Raw genomic sequence first — 19,206 nt, forward strand, 5'->3', positions numbered from 1 at the left:
ATATATAAAGAATCTACTATGTGCCGGAAACTGAGGTACAGAGAATGAAAAAAATCAAATTATACAGTCTCATGGAGTGTGAAATAAACTATGAATAAATATTTGACATAGTAAATGAGTGACTAAGTTATAAAACTAAAGTGTTCATGAAGATGGATTACAGGGGGCAGAGTGACATCTGAACAGAGGCCTGAAGGAAGTAGAAGAGGGAGCCAGGGGCACAGTTTGGGAACAGCATTCTGGGGAGAGATCAGAAGGTACCCAAGCCCCTGGTAGAACTGTTTCGCTTAGAACAGAAAGGAGGAGTGTATGGTGGGAGCAGAGGGAGCAAGCAAGAAAGCTTTTGGCAAGAAGGCCATAGAGAAGCCAAGCACGGTGGCCATGTACCTCTAATCTTAGCACACTGTGAGGTTGAAGTAGGAGGGTAACAAATTCAAGCCCAGGCTGCTCAATTTATCAACTTAGCAAGACCTTTTCTCAAAAAAGAAAGGGCTGGGGATGTAGCTCAATGTGAAGACCCTGGGTTCAATCCTTAGCAATGAAGGAAAAAAAAGTTCACATAGAGGCACAAAGCCCAATTAATGTAGGGCCTCATCACCTAGAGAAAGACCTTAGACTTTTATTCTTAAATTGGGAAGCTGAGCATGGTGGTGTAGGCCTGTAATCCCAGCACTCAGGAGACCCACTGTGAGTTCAAGGCCAGCCTGAATTACATGGTGAGACCCTGACAGAAAGAAGCAAGAGAAGACAAGAGAAGGGAGAAGAGAAGAGGGGAGGAGAAGGGAAGGGAGGGGAGGGGAAACGAAGGGGAGGGGAAGAGAAAGGAAGGGGAGGAACAAAAGAAGAAAAAACTAAAGAAAAGGTTAGGAAAGTACTATAGCATTTCTAACAGGAAAAAATCAAACTGATTTATACTTTATAAGAAGCTATCTAGCTGCTTTACAGAAGGAAAGAACAGAGTAGAACCAAAAGAAGCAAGGACACCAAACAAAGCTAGTGCAATGGAGAGGACAGAGGCGCAGAGCCAAGGTAGCATCAATAGAGCCAGGGAGAAGAGCTCCAATTCTGAAGAGCATGTTTAAGGAAAAGCTCACAAGATTTGCTCATGGACCAAGTGCCAGATATGAGTCAGCTACAATTACAAAAGTAATAATAAATGATGGGGAAAGGCTGCAGAGAGAAGCAGCTTGTGATCACAGGGAAACAAAATTTGCTTTGGATGTTAATGCTGAGATGAAGGTTTGGTACTCAAGTGGAAATACTAAGTACATAGTTGGATGTATGAACCTAGAGTTCAGGTAAATGTTCAAGTCTCAAAAATAACACAAAAGACAAGAACTCAGTAAAGTACCTCAAATGTACTAAGGTCTTTACCCACGATAGCAATTACCATTACTAAAATATGCCATCAAAATATGAAAAGTCCAACTTAACCTTTATTTCTTTACGTAGTGATGGAAAGCCCCTATACCAGGGGAAACAAGTCACTTATCATGAAACTATCAGAAGACATGCAGATGATCATCACTTAATATGAGCACTTTTTCAATGATCTTCTCCCAAGATACAGAAGAGGAGGAATATTTCTAAGGCATAATCCTTTTTAAAGCACCCGCCAGTCAAATGTATTTTTTCCCTAAACAACAACAACAACAAAAACCTGAAATATGATTTAGAAGAAGAAGACATAAGTAACTGAGTAGAGTGTCACATACTTGTAATCCCAGCTACTCAGAAAGCTGAAGCAAGAGGGTCACAGTTCAAGGTCAGCCTGGGAAACTTAATGGGGCAGTTTCAAAATAAGAAAGGGCTGAGTAGTTGAGCTCTTGCCTAGCATGCCCAAGATCCTTGGCTCAATCCCAAGTACTAGAAGCAAAGCAAAGCAAAGCGGAGGGGAGGGGGAGAGGGCAGAGAAGGGGGAAGGGGCATGGGAGGGAAAATCCAAATTTTGGTAAAGTTTCAGGCTTTCTGATTTAGTTCTTCTAATTCTGGAGAGATGCTCAGTCAGATGTGTTTTAGGAAGAGAGACAGGAATTTCTCTTCAGAGGTTGCCTTTATTCTTTCATTGGCAAGAGCCTTGCCACACAATAAACAATGCATCGATAATGTCTCATTAAGATTAACAGTGTGGAGTAAGAGGTGATGTAAATGGATTGTATATTTTTTTTCTCTGGTATTTTCCAAATGAAGCTAAGTCAAAAATGAAAAGAAGGCTTACAATTCTACTGGCAAGTTCATTTCCTATTAATAGAGTGCTATTCTAGATGTAACTGGATAACCACATGTAGAACATGCCACCCTACACTGGGTCAGGGGGACATGTTACCTTAATATAGTTAAGTCCCCCACTTACAAATCTTCGAGTTGTGAACTTTCACAAATGTGAATGGACCCTGTATTCCAAACATTGGTAGATGCAATAAACCACGGAAGCAGCTCGTCTGCTGGACACTGGCACGATTGTGCCACTGTGTGCTTACTATACAATGCGATAGCATGCACTAGGACAGTGCTCAGTCAGAGCCCAGGATGTCTAGAAGCGAGAGGAAAGCAGTGGTGATGTAGAGGGTACTGCTAGGAAGTGCAAAGCAATAACCATGGTAATGAAAGTGAAAATAATTGAGAGACTGGACCGAGGAGAAAAGATGGTAGATGTTCATTCTTACAACACAAATCATTCAATCATTGGGACAATTCTAAAGAAAAAGAACAAGATTATGGAACATATTAATCTGCTGCGCCAATGAAGTCAAGAATATCCAAAATGCATGGTAAAGTAACAGAGCTGGAGAAACTTCTCAGCATGTGGATTTAGGATTAGTATCAATGTCAAGTTCCACTCAGCTTAATGCTTATGCAAGAAAAAGCTAAAACTCTGACGATTTGAAGAAAAGAAAACGGGGTGAACAGAGTATATCTTCTACCTAACAAATCCAACTTACGAACATTCTCCCTGAATGAAATTTGTCATTAAATTGAGGATTTACTGTACCATACCTGGAAAAGAATGGTGTTAATTTATTACCATACTTGAAAAAAAATCATCATACTTAGACAAAGTAGTAAGAAGAAAACAGAACACATAAAGACACTTTTTGATCTCAATTTTTAAGAACCTGCAACCTTATCTATAGATAGGCTTTTGTGATCACAAATTAACAGTTTTATGAGAACAGCCTGAAGAACTTTAAAAATAAATTTCTGTGGTTTAAGGCACCCAGTCTATAGTACTCTGTTGTGGTGGCCCCAAAAGAGTAATACAGTTGATCCCTTTTATTCATGGATGATACATTTCAAGCCCTAAGGAGATGCCCAAAAGCACAGATGGCACCAAAACTTATATTTACTATGTTTTGTCCTATACATACAACTATGATAAAGTTTATCAAGTAGGCACATGGGAGATTAACAATAACTAATAATGAAGTAAAAGAATTACAATTATCATAATAAAGTTGGATATGGTATCTTTTTTAAAAATAAAAAAAATTTCTGTTTAACACTTTCAAACAGTGGCAAGTGCAGATAATTGACACTGTAGACAAGGGGGACTATGGTAAGGGTTTTATTTACATTTATAGCCCCAAGGGAATACTAGCAATCAGATACAAACCCATTAAAATGAACAAACTCTGATAACCCCTAGAAATGCCATGAAGCCACCAAATCGCCTCCTATCATTTGTGGAATTCTTATACTACCAGAGTGAGGCTGCTCCCATATTCTCTTCACACTTAACAATTACCTCGCTTTTCAAAAAAGCCTCACAGAAAAAGTTTACATATTGTTTGAAGCTAAAACAATTTCAAGATAAAATTTAAGTGTAAAAGACAAGTTTAATCTGTATATGAAAATAAATCTAGTATTTCTAAACCTGGAAGGTGTGGAGCTTCCTAAAGAACACACACCAAAGAAAATGAAATAAAATAAAGAATTTTTAAAAATCAAGTAAGATGTACATACATAAAACATGAACATGCTTAATATATAATATATAAAGTGCTACCCAGAGTCACATGAGAATCCCCAGGGCAGCAACAGTAAGTTCACAGGAAAACCCACAGAAATGTTAACAGTAATGTAAAGTGAAATAAGTTAGGTGCTTTTCACCCTTTAACTAACAAAAGCTCAAGGAAACATTATTTGTAGGAAACTGTCATTGATTTAAGTGACAAAAGCTATTTTATTTCTTAAGAGTTTTTTGGGTTATTTTTGTATCAGTGCTTTTAGGGTCATTAATTCTTGTTACATGAAAGCATAAATATGATATGTGTAAATTTTCATAAAAATACAAAATAAATCAACCTCCAGGCTAAAATAGAGCAATATAACTTAAGATACAAAATGAACAAGTACACTTGGGAACAATAAAGACACACATACATTTTTATTGATGTTGGCACTTAGTATTTGACATAGGACCATCACTGTCAAGATCTTCTGGTTGTTGCACCTGGACCAGCTTAAGTGCTACATAAATACTAGTTGAGCAAATGAATAAATACATTATGTTTAAGTTTAAAGACAATGCCATCGGGGCTGGGGATTTAGCTCAGCGGCAAAAGTACCTGCCTGGCAAGCGCAAGGTCGTGAGTTCAGTTCCCGGTACCAGAGAAAAACCAAAAAAAATAAAAAATAAAAAAAATAAAGACAATGCCATAAAAACATTGATATCTTTCTTCAAGGAAGCAATTCCTACAAAAACATTTCACTAAAATAAAAATTACATATATGGGATAGCAGAAGTCACAATGAAATTTAAGATTTTGAGATACCTTCACTATCTTCTGGATTTTCTTCTTCATTAGAGGCCTCAATATCTTCATCCTCCTGAGCAGAAACAGTGGAAGCGACACTTTCACATTGAGACACATCTCGCTCTTCACGAGGTTTTCGTGACGTCTAAAGGTATAAATGGTACTATTGATGATTTAACTAACTTTAAAAAATCAAACCTTTTCATTTTTGAAATACTGCAGAATTCTGACAAACATAAGACTAGAAAAAACTGTGTTTGACAACAGTTTTGGTTAAAGTCCAAAAGTGTCTGGGCAACTACCAACTAGCCTTTTATATAGGTGATTACATCTGAACCATTTTTGCAATTACAAATCTCAATGATCCTCTTCTCTCTAGTGTATCTTTCTAATTAAAATAACATGTTATTTTCTAATAAAGGTAACACATACATTGAAATGTAAAAGGCCTAGAAAATATTTTAAAAAAATAACTGCCCATAACTCAAACAGCTAGAGATTCTAAGTGTAGCTGTACATTTCCATTTAGCCTTTTACATGAATATTACCTGTATACAAATCTTTATGTATACATACAAATATACCTTGGATAGCCCTATGTAATTATGTATCTTATTTTTTAACTTAATATAGCTATAAACAATATATCCCTGTGTTTTAAATTCTTCAAAATTAGTTTACTAGATTCCATAAAAATACTGTTATCACCCAGTATAGTGGTACACACCTGTAATCCTAGCACTTGTGAGGCTGAGGCATGAGAATCGCTGGGAGTTCAAGGCCAGCCTGGACCACATAGTGAATTCAAAGCCAGCCTGAACTACATAGCAAGACCCTGTCTCAAAACAAACAAACTAAGAACTGTCATCCATATATAATTAAAATTCTTCTATTTGCAGACATTTAAGCAATTTTCAATTCTTGGTATTATAAACTCAATAAACTTCCTTCACTAGCATTTAGAATTATGCAATTTTATAGGTAATATCTCATTATTGGTGGTATTACTGAATTTAATAATAATGAGGACAAATTCTTTTTTGTTGTTTAAATAGTATGTTTCATTTTGCAAATTACATATAATGTAAAAATCACTCATTCTTCTAGTGAGATCACATATCTGTAAATATATATTGCAATATCTGTAAATATATATTACAGTATCTAAATATAGGATATTGGCTACTTACATTGTATTTATAATTCATTGCTAAGCGTAATTTTTAAGGTCTCCTGTGTTTGCAGACCCATGGTCTGACAGACCTGGCAGCTCTGTTCTATGCCTCTCGCAGAACCTACATTTTACCTTACTTCAGTTAAAAGCTTCTCCTGGCAAGACTCAGGAAAACAGATCATTACTTCCTGTTATGATTTAAATCTAAAACATCCCCAGAAGCCTCACTGCTCACAAGTGGGACTTTTAGTTTTTGTATTTTGTTTTGTTTTTTTTTCCAGTACCGGGAATCGAACTCATGCAAGCGCTGTGCCACTGAACTAAATCCCCAGACCCACAAGTGGGACTTTTAGAAGGTGACTGGATCACAGAGGCACTATATTCATCAGGGGATTAATGTGACTGATGAGACTGTAGGTGAATATCCTATTGGGAGGTGGGCCTGGTTACAGGAGGTAGGTTACTGGGGCCATGACCTGGAAAGGTACATGCTTGTCCCCAGCTCTTCTCTCCTCTTCCTCTCCTTCTGGGCTGCCATGGGTTAAGGAGCTTTCCTCTACGCTTCCCTTCCACAGTGCTTTTCTGCTCTGGTGCCAACTAACCATGGACTAAATCCTCCAAAACCATGACCCAAAATAAACCTCTCCTCCTTTATTGTGGGTACAGGGACAGGAAAATAATACACTGTCCCAACTGCTAAAATATTATCAATATATTATTCTTAGTTTACATTACAGTGCTATACTCAGGATGCAACCTAAACTCTTAATTAACTCAAGAGAAATAATTAAATCTCTAATGTTTGTCATAAAACTAGGTGAAATTCTGAAGGCTATCAATCCACTCCTTCTGGCAGGAATGTAAGGAAATAATCTCAAAGAGACACTGGTCATACTTCTTTAAAAACTTCCAGAAGATTCCATAAATGATACCATATTTTCAAGCATCAGACCACAGCTATTATATGGGTTTTGCCATGGGCCTCCTTTGCCAGTATTAATCCATTCTATTTTATCTTTACTAATAAAACAATAACAATAAAAGACGTTTTTTTTTGTTTTTTTTGTTTTTTTTTTTACCATCACTGGACAACATTCTCTTCACATGTAACTTCTCACTATATCTCCAAGCACTTTCTACTCTACATGGTAGTGTTGTTTTAATTCAAATACACAGAACTGAAGCACACACATGCATGCACACACATCTTCATGTGACCATATGACCTTCCAGTTCATATTTATCTTTCTAAAAAAGAAAATCTTGTTAAAAACATCTCTGAATCATGGCACATGCCTGTAATCCTAGCACTCAGGAGGCTGAGGCAGGAGGATCACTGCAAGCTCAAGGCCAACCTGGGCTGCACAGTGAGTTCAAGGCCAGCCTGAACTACATGGTGAGACCCTGTCTCAACAAAACAAAACAACACTGAATCTTTTTTAAAAGATAAAATACTCTAGATAATGAATTGAAGGCTGCTGTTCATATTACATTAATTATAATTATTTCAATTGCTAATTCTGTGTCTGCTTAGCTGGGCTACTTTGCCCAGATATCTGGATAAACATTACTCTGGACGTTCCTATGTGGGTGTTTTTTAAAATGAGATTAAATTTAAATCAGTGGGCTTTCAGTAAGAAATACTCCTCATCCAGTCAACTGAAGCCATTAAAAGAACAAAGACTGACTAACCCTCTGGCCCCCAAGAAGGAAGAATCTGGCAGTGCACCACTTCTAGATTCCCACTCCAACCTTTCCGTAAGTCTCCAGTTTGCCAGCTGACCTAAGATTTTGAACTCACTAAAACTCCATAGGTACAGGAGCCAAACCCTGAAGAAATACTTCCCCACCCTGCCCGCTTCACCCTCTCTCATGTCCTCCTCTCTATGGATAAACATATTCTGCATCTTCAGTCTGTCCGAAGATCTCTAATATAACATTCATACTTCAGAAACATGATCTGTTTCATTCTTTACTTGACTTTCTTTTGCAACATTTTAGATGGTAGCCTCTGAAGTCAAGTCTTTATCAGTGGGCTTTTCTGTTATTTTTTTCTTTGTATTTTGGTTCTTACCAAAGCATATTTTAAATTCTTGCATTCAATTTATTTTTAATCTAAAAGCTGCCATGCATATACCATATAAAATCATTATTATATTTTGCATACTCTTCTTTGTAAGTTCAAATCATAGCAATCTTAAATATCTTGTGTTTTCATTACTTTATTACTCCTTAATGTTTCTCAATATTTTGGTATAAGGATCTCAAAATATTAAGGACCCTCAGGAGTTTTCCTTTAGGGGGAAACTGGGGTGGCCATTTACTAAAAAAGAAACCACAAGCACTTAACATGTCAACATGAAGACTAAGATTTTTAATTTAACGAAACTATTTCCCAAAACAAAAAGTAACAGATAATTTAGTGGAAAAGTGACAGTATTTTATGTTTTTGGAAATCTCTTTAATGTCTGGCTTAACAGAAAACAGCGTAATTCTCAACTATGCTTCTACATATAATCTAATCTGTTTTGTTTGAAATACATGAAAAAAATTTTGGCCTCATACAAATATACAGATGGAAAAGAAAACAGTATTTTAATAAACTTCAGATAATTGTGGGTATTATGCTTTGACACTGTATCAAATTTTCAAGCAAGTAGTCATGTCTTAAAGGTCAGTTGTGGATATTATTCTTTGATACTATACCAAGACTCAGTAAGCAGTAGCTACTTAAAGATTACTTGAAACCTAAAACCTTATCAAAGAACTATTTGCACTCTATTAAATTTTATTCATTTGTCTTGAATTGTGGTATATTAAAAACATTTTTGAATAAAACTTTTAGCAATAAGTGACACCCAATGTTACATCATGAATTATTCATTTCAAAAATATTGAGGGATATAGCTTGACAATGGAGTGATTGCATAACATGAGCAAAGCCCTGGGTTTAATCCTCAGCACCTTAAAAAATAAGGAAAAGAAAAAAAAAAAATGAGACCTAAAACAGACTCTTCAAACATGGATATATTTCATTATATACCATCACAACTGCTTTTTATTACTATAGATCTCATCAGAAAACCCTGTACTGGGAAGATGCTAACATCTTCATGTGCTGGAAGTTTATGTAATGGCTCCAAATGTCTAACAGGCTTCGGTCCCAGCCTGTGACATTATCTGGAGGTTAAATCTTTAAAGTGGGGCCTGCTCAGAAGGAGGATTTAGGTCACTGGGCACATCCCCTGGAAGAAGATACCAGGACTCCAAGCCCTTTATCCCTCTTTTCTTGTCCTGGCCTTGAGGTGAATCAGCGGTCTCTACCACTTTCCCCTGGCCTAAAAGCACTAGGGTCAACTGACCATAAAGACCTCCAAAAACAGAGGCAACATCACATTTTTCTTTATGTTGATATCTCAGGTATTTTCTTATAGTAACTGAAAACTAACACACATATGCTGGGCATGGTGGTGCACACCTGTAATGCCAGCACTTGGGAGGCTGAGGCAGGAGGATCGCCATGAGTTCAAGGTCAGCCTGAACCACACAGCAAGACCATGTCTCCAAAAAATACTAATACACATAAGGGAAACATATTTTCCATAATTTTCATTTTTGCTTGAAAGCACAAAATTTAAAAGTGGCAACAAATACTCTGAGTTGGTCCTTGTTAAGGAATTTTCAATAATCTTATACTCCCTGGCCTTTTTTTTTCACAGACACTTTCTCTGGAAAGATTTTTTAAAATGTACCGAATCTATACATTCAACAGAACTTTACCAAAAGTTTTCAATTCGAAAATGTATTTTTCGAATCCAGTCTACAGCAATTGAAAAGAACTAATTCCCATTACTACAAATAGAAACTTTCTCCTTGGGTACTAAAAAAAGAATCAGTCAACCTGTATTGAGAAGCTGGCAGACCTCTTATAAGTAAATGTACACACAAAACTATAACATACAAAATACCTTCTTTTAAAACCAAACTCTAAGCTTAAAAAAACTCAAAGTAAAGAACAAAGATTCCCCACCACTGTTATACTCACTTTCTGTTTATGCTGCTGTAAGAGGTTGTCAAGATTGTGCCGCCTTTTATAGTTAAAATAGAAGTTTTTACACTGAGCTTCACTTTTAGTTCCCACCATTTTGGCAATTGCTGCCCAATTACGACCATGTTCTACTAGGCCTGTATTTTCAAAACAGATCAAGTATTAGTTGAGTAGATTAAGCAAATAAGAGAAAATAAATAAACTTAATTATTGTTTTTTAAAAAGCTAACAATAACATTGTGCTTTTAATTACTTACTGATATATTTCAACACTTACTGGAATATTCATTGACACAAATACTCACTGTATCTCTCACCATAAATTTCAAACATGCTCATGAATGAAAAGGCTAGTCCATAGCCTTGCTACCTATCCTAGCCAGGAAGCTAGGATAATTCTGGATCCAAAGTTAATAGCTCAAATATCAATTAGGTACTTCTAGATCCTTGGGGTCAGCCTATTAATTACAAGGTAATCAAATATAAATTATTATTAAAAGAACCAATCAAAATATGGGCAAATGAAATAGACAGACCTTCTCAGAAGTACAAATGGCCAATAAATACCTGAAAAAATATTCAAAATCTCTGGCGATCAGAGAAATGCAAATTAAAACAATACTAAGACTCCATCTTAGTCCAGAAAAAATGGCCGCCATAAAAAAAAAAATCAGACAATAACACATGATGACAAGGTTGTGGGAAAAAAGTCATCCTGTTACATTACTTATGGTGAGAATGTAAAGTGGTACAAACATTATGGAAATCAATATCAAGATTCTCAAAAATCTAAAAATAGAAATTCCATTAGCCCAGCTATTCTTGTACTAAGTATCTTCTCAAAAGAGTTAAAGACATCGTATTACAGACAGATGCATACCCATGTTTACAATTCTTAATAGCTTATTCTTGGAAGTGGCCTATATACCCAACCAATAGATAAATGGATAAAGAATAAGTGGTATTTATACACAATGGAGCATTACTCTGCCATAAAGCAGGATAAATGAGTCATTTGTTATAAGTAGATCTACTTTGAGACCAAAATGTTATATGAAGTAAATGAGACACAAAAGATTAAATATCGCATGGCTTCTATTATGTGGGAAACCTAAAATACAAATAACTTTAAGAACGAAATAAAAGACAACAGGAAACATGGAGATAGAGCTTTTGCAAAGTGGGAAAGGTATTTACAGATGGGGGGAGATAAAAAGAATTAGGACTTGATAAGTACATGTACTTACTCCCTACAATGAATGTAAACATAGTTCATTTCAAACATGTACTAATAAAAAATAAAAAATATATACATGATTAACACGAAGACCTAAGAGATACAAAACTTCACTTATAATCAGCATTTGTCAGCCAATTCACATTCAAGTAATGCCCTCAAAAAATTTTAACTAGTATTTAAAATAATCTCACTTTAACACATTACAGAAACCTATACAATTTAACATACCTCTAATCAATACATATATGCAAGCACATATACATGTATGCAAAGATTATGAGTATATAAATGCCTATGTACACATGTAGAGAACTCTCAAGATACACCTTACATACAGGAGTACCCAAGCAGGAATCCTCAATACAAATTTAACAATTTATAAACAAACACCAGCTATTCAAGGTTAATAGAAGTAGGTTCTTCCATAATGAAAATGGAAAGATGACTATCAACTCTTGCCTGATATATGAGTTAGAGTCAAAGAGTGTTGAATATAAACAGACATACATAACTATATTTGCATTAAAATACAATTTTATGTACAGCTAATATTTCCTTACTTCACCATGCCAGTTTGATGATGAAATGAGAATGCGTAGTAATTTTTTGAAACTATATAAATTTAGTATTTGCCAGTTATGGCAAATAGTTTAAATGAAAATACTTTCAAAACAGAATAGTTTAAACTGCTTTTTTTTTTGTAAAGTTAACTTATATATGATTCTAAGATGAGTCATTCATTATCCGCTATATATTAAAAAATGTGAACAAAGTGTGTTACCAAAAGATCAAACTACATAAAATAATTTCTATTTAGAACTAGCAGGTAAATGTTTAACCATGGTTATGGGTTAGATCTAAAATGTCCCCCTAAAGTCTTGTAAGTTGGAAAGTAAATGGATCAAGGAAAGCTATACTCATTCTGTACTCATGCTCATCAGTAGCTCACGTACTATTAGGAGGTGGGCCCTGGTTGAAGGAGTGGGTCACTAGTGCACGAGCTGGAAGAGTATTTTCTTTTCCCCACCTCCTCATTTCTTCCTTGCTCTTTGTTTTCTGGTTGCCATGGACTGAACAGCTCTCCTCTGCCATGCCCTTCCAACATGTTATTTCCGCCTTGGAGTCAGCCAATCAAGAACTCAGTGCTCTAAAACCATGAGCCAAAATAAGCCTCTCCTCCTTTAAGTTGCAGGTGTCAGGTATTTTGTCACAGCAGGGACAAAATGACTAATACAACCACCAAAGACTTAATCTTCCTTAAAATTAATCACTAATTATTTACGCTATTAGAAATTCTAATTCAATTTCAAATTATACTAGATTAATAAGCAAAGAGAGACAAACAGAAGACACAAAGTTTCACGGTAAGATGAAGACCACAGCTATCAAAGTAGCGGAAACAGAATTCAAACCTTTGCCCAGATACAAAACATATTCCCCCCTCTAACTCACAGTGCAATTTCTTAGTGGTTCATAATCAAAGATTTAACCAAATACAAACTGAGAAAGTAGTTACTATTCTATTTAATTCAACTTTAAAATAACAGAAATATAGACTTTATATCAAAATTTGTTCAAAAATTACAATAGCATATAGTCACAACTATTCTCAAACAGTGAAAATAGCTACTTATTTTGAATGATACTCAAAAATAAAGCTACATCAAGAATCTTAAAACTCTCAAAAGTAGAAGTGCCTCACTGGTTACCACATCATCAAAAGCTCTTAAATTTGCTTCACTATTCTGTTTCTCTTTTTGGAAGAACTTTTATTTTTTTCAATTAAAAAAATAGTTCCTTCTCACTCATTACCAATCATTCTTTTAAAAAAACAAAAGCAAGCCCTGGAAGTTCAAATTACAGTACTATATTTACCTTTTTTAGCAACTTCCATTTCTTCTTCTGTCCATCGAGAGGTCTCCACAGGCTCTGTGGAGACTGGAATAAAGAGGAAATCCAGTCAAGCCGAGAAAAACTAAGTTAAATCCTTAGTCAAAGCATTTGGTAAAGAAACTATGAAACCTGGCATAGTTACTGTCTCCTCCACCACCTAGACTTGCGAGCTCCACACTTCTAATGTCATGATCTTTCCCAGTGTTCTCAAAAGTTCCACCCACATCTACACGTTTGAATGCCTTTAGCTTAGTTTGAGAAAGTCCTCCTTCACCCGGTGCCTTCCCACTTAGCAGCCCTGCGTGCCTTGTCTCCCGAGTATGAAAGTAAAAACAATCCTCTTCCTTCCTGTCCAAGCACAGCCGTCTTTTCTTCTCTAAACTCACTTTATTCATTCCTCAGTGTCTGGTATCCAGTAGGCACAGATGGATCATGTACTGTGATTTTGCTTTATAAAACAAAACCTGAAAATATCAGGTCTGTGGTGCAGTCTTGCAACAGGCCACACGTTGCAACAGTACCATCACCTACCCAGCCAGTCGCTTGAATCATTAAGCTTCCTTAGACTGATTTTTTGAGTTTTCCTTGTCATTTACCACTCATATGCAGTGGTATGTGTCAACCCTAATCTCCTGAATCCATCCTCTCCATAAATACAATGCCTCTTGCCTCTAGCCCTTAGCTTCTCTAAACTGGCCTCCACAACTGCCAACAAAGTTATCTTTTAAAGCACAAGTCTAATCAGAGCAGTCCTCGACTTTCAACTTTTTGCAAGGTACCTCCTCTGTAAGCAAATCAAGGTAACGCTGAAACAAGAACCATTCTACGCTGAGCCTATCTTTCATCCACTGCTCTACTTAGTTCCCCCATACCATTCTTATCATTCCTACAACGTGTTGTCTTTCAATACTTCATGTTATGATAAAACTGATACCACTGAAATCACTTTTGGTGGTACTTATTAACAGACTAGACTAATGAAATAGTACTTCCTAAGACAGAAAAATCAAGCTCAATTTCTTATGCCCAGTAAAAGTTTGCCTAGAAAGAAACGGCTATGTGCATACATTTTTTTTTTTCCGCTGTAGTGGTATCTTAAAGAGACAAAGACAGCTTGACCCTACAGCATTAATTGGGAAATGGTTAAATAAATCATACCTCGGGGCAAAATGCCAACACTGTACAGCCATTTAAAGAAATAAAACTAGGATTACTCTTTCCACTCACTAGGTTCTGGTGGTGGTGGCAGAGGTGGTGGTGGCTCTTCAGTGGCTGCTGCGGCTGCAGCACTGGCAGCTGCAGCTTCATTTGTCATGGATCTGGTGATTCGGCCCTTCCTGCGTCCTTGACTGTTGGCAGTCTTTCGCCCCCTGGGAGTGGCCTGTTCTCTCTCTTCAGTTTCCTCTGTTGTACCTTCCGTCTTATCCTTTTCCTTGGTATTTTCTCTGGAAACAAAAGCACATTAATAGGTCTGATTTAAAAATATCTCTCTCTCTCTCTCTCTCTCTCTCTCTCTCTCTCTCTATATATATATATATATATATATATAGGAATTAAGATGTACTGTGTATACTTAACAACTTCCCTGTAACATGAATGTAAATATGAACTATACACATGTCCTAACAAAAATGTTTTTAAAAGTATATATACATAAAAGAAAATTATGGCTTGAACATTGTTTAAGTAGAAAGTGAAGCTGGTGCATGCCTGTAATCCCAACACTTGGGAGGCTGAAGCAGGAGGATCACCATGAATTTGAGGACAGCGTGGACTACAAAATGAGTTCAAGGCTAGCCTGAACTGCATAGTGAGACCCTGTCTCAAAAAGATACCCCCCCGCAAAAAAAGAAAGTGAATAAACCTAAACAGAAAATTTTTCATGAAACATTCTCTCATGCCATAATCTAGAATACCTTTGAGTAGCTCAAATTATTATTATTTGGGGGAGCAGTATTGGAGACTAAACCCAAAGAATGATAAACTACACCTCTAACCCTTTTTGGGTGTTTTTGTTGTTTTCGTTTTTTTTCTTAATTTTGAGACAGGACATACTAAGTAGCCCAGGTTGGCCTTAAATTTGCAATCCTAGTGTCTTTGCGGCCTGAACAGCTGAGACTGCAGAACAGCCTGGATTGCAGGCATTTGCCACCACACCTGGCTCACAAGATATTTCACAAGACTGAAATTACATACTAATAGAGTTAATTTAACCACACTTCAAATCAAATGATTTAAATAACACCTAGAACATTACAGGAGAAAATCACAAATGATAGCAAAAGACCCACTAGACTTGCAATCCGAAGACAGTAGGTTACACCAAAAGATGGTGTCCTGGGTTTTCTGCCTTTGCTCTACATTGTCATTATCTGTGAAATAAAGTTGAAACAAATGATCTTCTTCATAGTTGCCTAACTCATAATATTGTTTTAAAACCAGACTCAATATTCTGAACCCCCTCCAAGGGCAATTATGGGTAAACAAGGCCATATGGATTCATGGTTAAGAGAATGATCTCTGGAGCCAGGCTGCCTGGGTTTGTACCAGAGCTTTGCGATTTACTAGTCATGACTCTAAAAAAGCTGCCTCATCTCTCCGAGCTTCAAGTTCCTCATCCATAAAATTAGGATAATAATAGCATATTTCATGAAGTTACTGTACGGAATAAAGGAGTTAATTTTATATAAAGTACCTACAATAGTGCCAGGGCATACATGTTTGCTATTATTAAGGTTAAACTCTCCGAGTGGTAAAATACTTATCATTGTCTCAGGTGCTTAGGAAAAACTAAACAAATAGTAACACTATTAATAGTAATGATACTATAAGAAATACTGTAAGACTATTCTCTGTAGTGTTTCTTTCTCATGACTGTCACTTTGAGGAAGAAGGTACTTAAGATACATTTCTCCAAATGGACAGCTGGTAATATTCAAGACTCAGTTTTCTTGCTTAATGAAAGATGCCGATTATTTTCAAAATTTATCTACTTTAAAGATAAAGTAGACAAATGGTTTACTAGGTTATAAATTTTTCTCCGAAACATTTCAAGAGTGATTCCTTCCTCTTCGGTCCTAAATTAAAGGCACAACATAGTTCTTCTGCTTTACTTCTTTAATCCTTATGCACTGGCTTCTATTTTACAGCCTCCTGTTAAAGGTGTTTTGTCAATTTTATGACCAGCATAAGTCAAAAATAAAAGGTTTATCAAAAGTTACCAATGACTTACAAACTGAAAAATCAAATGATCTTTTCTCAATTGTTACTGTATTAAACTTTTCTGCTACAACTGACACTGTGGATAATTCTTCCTTATATAGTGTTTTCTGCTCAGCTTTTGGAATATTCCTGTTGGTTAACTGTCCATCCTTCATAAAGGTTTCTCCTCAGGCTTTCCTTGGAGGCCTTGGAGCTCTGTGAGTTACCCAACACAGTGGTTCTAGCAGACAATACCCAATCTATCTTTGGACTCTACTTCTTAAGGAATGTAAAAATAATTAAGGGTGTTATATATTCATGTACAAACTCCCCACAAAGAGCATAATCATTCTGTACTATAAATATGTAGTACTAATAAAATTAGTGATTAACCATTAAAAAAAACCCAAAAGATACAAAACCTTTAAGACCAGACTTGTCCTCCCAACCAGCTGCTAGAATAGCCACCTAAATTTCCCATCCATATAAACTCAATATATGTAAAAACATGCTCACTCTCATCATTCTGGTTCTTGCTCTACCTCATTCTCTAATCTTTTAAATCCAACAGGTTTATAAATACTCAGGTTTAGAGATTTGACACCATCTTTACCTTCTTCCCTGTTATGATTTATAAATATCTAGATGTTCCCCAAAGCCTCATGTGCAGGGGGTTTCTGGGAGGTGACTGGATTATGGGGAGTGATACTCATCAGTGGATTAGTCCAATGATGACTTTATAGCTGGAGTTAAATGCTTAGTTAGAGGAGGTAGGCCATTGGAGGCATGGCCTGGAAGGGTACCCTCCCCCCATCCCACGTTCCCCAACCCACCTTTTACTTTTCTTCTTCAGTTGCACTATGTTCCAGTCTAATGACATCATTACCTACCAGTTCTCAACATAGCATAGTTATTCATGTTATTCCCTTTACTATACCATATTAATTATGAACTCTATCATAGTACACTCAACTATCCAACAGAAGTGACCTCAACCATTCTCAATCTTCTAACATATATTGGTTCTACTCATTTATTTCCAAAGTTTTTTTCTTTTTAAAAAATACTACTTATTCTTTGCCTAGTTTTCCCCTATAAATTTGTAAGCTACCAGGGAATAGTATATATCTTACGTATTTTTTGCTTCCTCCTTAGAACCTACCTCACTCAAGTAATAAATAAGCATCTGTTAAATAATTTAAGGATTTTAAGAAAAACTTAAAATCAAAATACAGTTTTCAGAAAAAGGGGGAAGATATAGCAGGTTCACATAAGCAGAACAATTGCTTATGTGGTATGACAAATGTTTACCTTAAACTAAAAAAAAGAAAAATAGTTTATTCCTTTATAGGTATTTTCCTAACTTACAAAACTAGAAAAACACGAATACTTTATTTTCTTAAAACTGTCAAGTGACTTAGGCAACTTCAGTTGCTTATAATCTGTATATCTTAAATAACACAGTAAGTACTTTAAAAGAACAAATTCTAGATACATGCAACAACCTGAATGTAATCTCAAAGGCATTTATGCTAAGTAGAAGAAGTCATGTATAGCTGTGTATGGAGGCACATTCCTATAATCTCAGTACCTTGGGAGGCTGAGGCAGAAGGCTCTCAGGTTCAGACCCAGACTAGTATAGCCTGGCTCAAAAGAAAAATTTTAAGAAGCTGGGAGTAGTGTTGTATGCCTGTAATCCCAGTACTCTGGAGGCTGAGGCAGGAAGACTGGTGCAAGTTTGAGGCCAGCCTGGGTTACATAGTGAGTTTAAGGCCAGCTTGAGTTACATAGCAAGATCCTGTCTTAAGAAACCAACCAAAAAAAAAAATTAACTTTTTGAAAAAGAGCTTTGAAATGTACATCAGGGCAGACCCTGGGTTCAACCCTAGGGGAGGGGAGGGGAGGGGGGCAGAGGAGAGGAGGGGGAAGGGATAGGAGATGGGGGAAAGGAAGGACACCTGCCAAACAGCTCCTGAGGCCTCCATGCCACACTGCTTCTAGATGTACACAAAAGCATCTACACAACTGACAAAATTATAGGGTAGTTTTCATCATACTCTTATCATTTTCTGATTTCCTATAATAACCAAGAATTACTTTCCTAACCAGGAAAATGGCAAAATCAGCAAAAAAAAAAAAAAAAAAAAAAAAAAAATCAGGTACTCTATATGATGAAGTAAAAAAAACCTGGAATGTATTGTATCAGTGGAAATTACTCTTTTGTTAGCATTTTTATACTCTCAGATGCATACTATCTCTGGTTGAAAAGGGGCCAGTGAATCTTCCACATCAAAGATCAAATTATAAAATCTACATTGGTGTTGAGTACCTATTACTATAGCCTATCCTTCTGAAAGTAGTAATTCATGCCTGGAAAATAAATTTTTAAATTAAACCAGAAGTTATATATATGTGTTGGGATACTCCATTTCTTAATCACACTAAATAACTATTAGCGAAAATGTATGCTCCATTGATTTTTTTAGCTAACATTTTACACCTTCGACACATTTAGCTCCATTATGTAAAAGAACTGTAACATTTGACTTATTTAACTTACTTAGAGTCCTCCTTCTCATCCTTTTCTTCTTCATCTTTCTTTTCTTCTTCTTTTTTGTCTGTTTTTTCTGCTTTATCTTCTTCCTTTTCTTCTACTTTTTCTTCTTGTGAGGGACGGGCAATTTGCTGCTAGAATAAAGTATCATTTGTGAGACACAAGGGTAATAGGAAAAGCTTCTCAAATTGTTGTAATAAATTACAATACAAATCTAAATTCTGAAATGATTAGATGTTAATCATTTACAATGTAACTAGTGGTCATTTATTAAAAATCAGTCCAGGCCATGCGTGGTGATGTAAGCCTGTAATCCCAGTGCTCAGGAGGCTGAGGCAG

At 36.0% G+C, this 19,206-nt stretch overlaps 1 protein-coding gene across 1 annotated transcript in view; it reads right to left on the reverse strand.

Annotated features, from left to right (window-relative positions):
- Ncor1 (nuclear receptor corepressor 1) overlaps window positions 1-19,206 on the reverse strand; it is a gene marked incomplete in the record, with an annotated part of 160,248 nt that overhangs the window by 55,734 nt on the left and 85,308 nt on the right. Inside the window, 5 exon segments of the mRNA XM_013522047.1 lie at window positions 4,776-4,902; window positions 9,977-10,116; window positions 13,095-13,157; window positions 14,340-14,557; window positions 18,874-19,001. Of these exon segments, the coding sequence (XP_013377501.1) occupies window positions 4,776-4,902; window positions 9,977-10,116; window positions 13,095-13,157; window positions 14,340-14,557; window positions 18,874-19,001 (676 nt within the window).

This window comes from Chinchilla lanigera, unplaced genomic scaffold (genome assembly GCF_000276665.1).
Source record: "Chinchilla lanigera isolate Chin_1 unplaced genomic scaffold, ChiLan1.0 scaffold00066, whole genome shotgun sequence".
Taxonomy (NCBI): domain Eukaryota; kingdom Metazoa; phylum Chordata; class Mammalia; order Rodentia; family Chinchillidae; genus Chinchilla; species Chinchilla lanigera.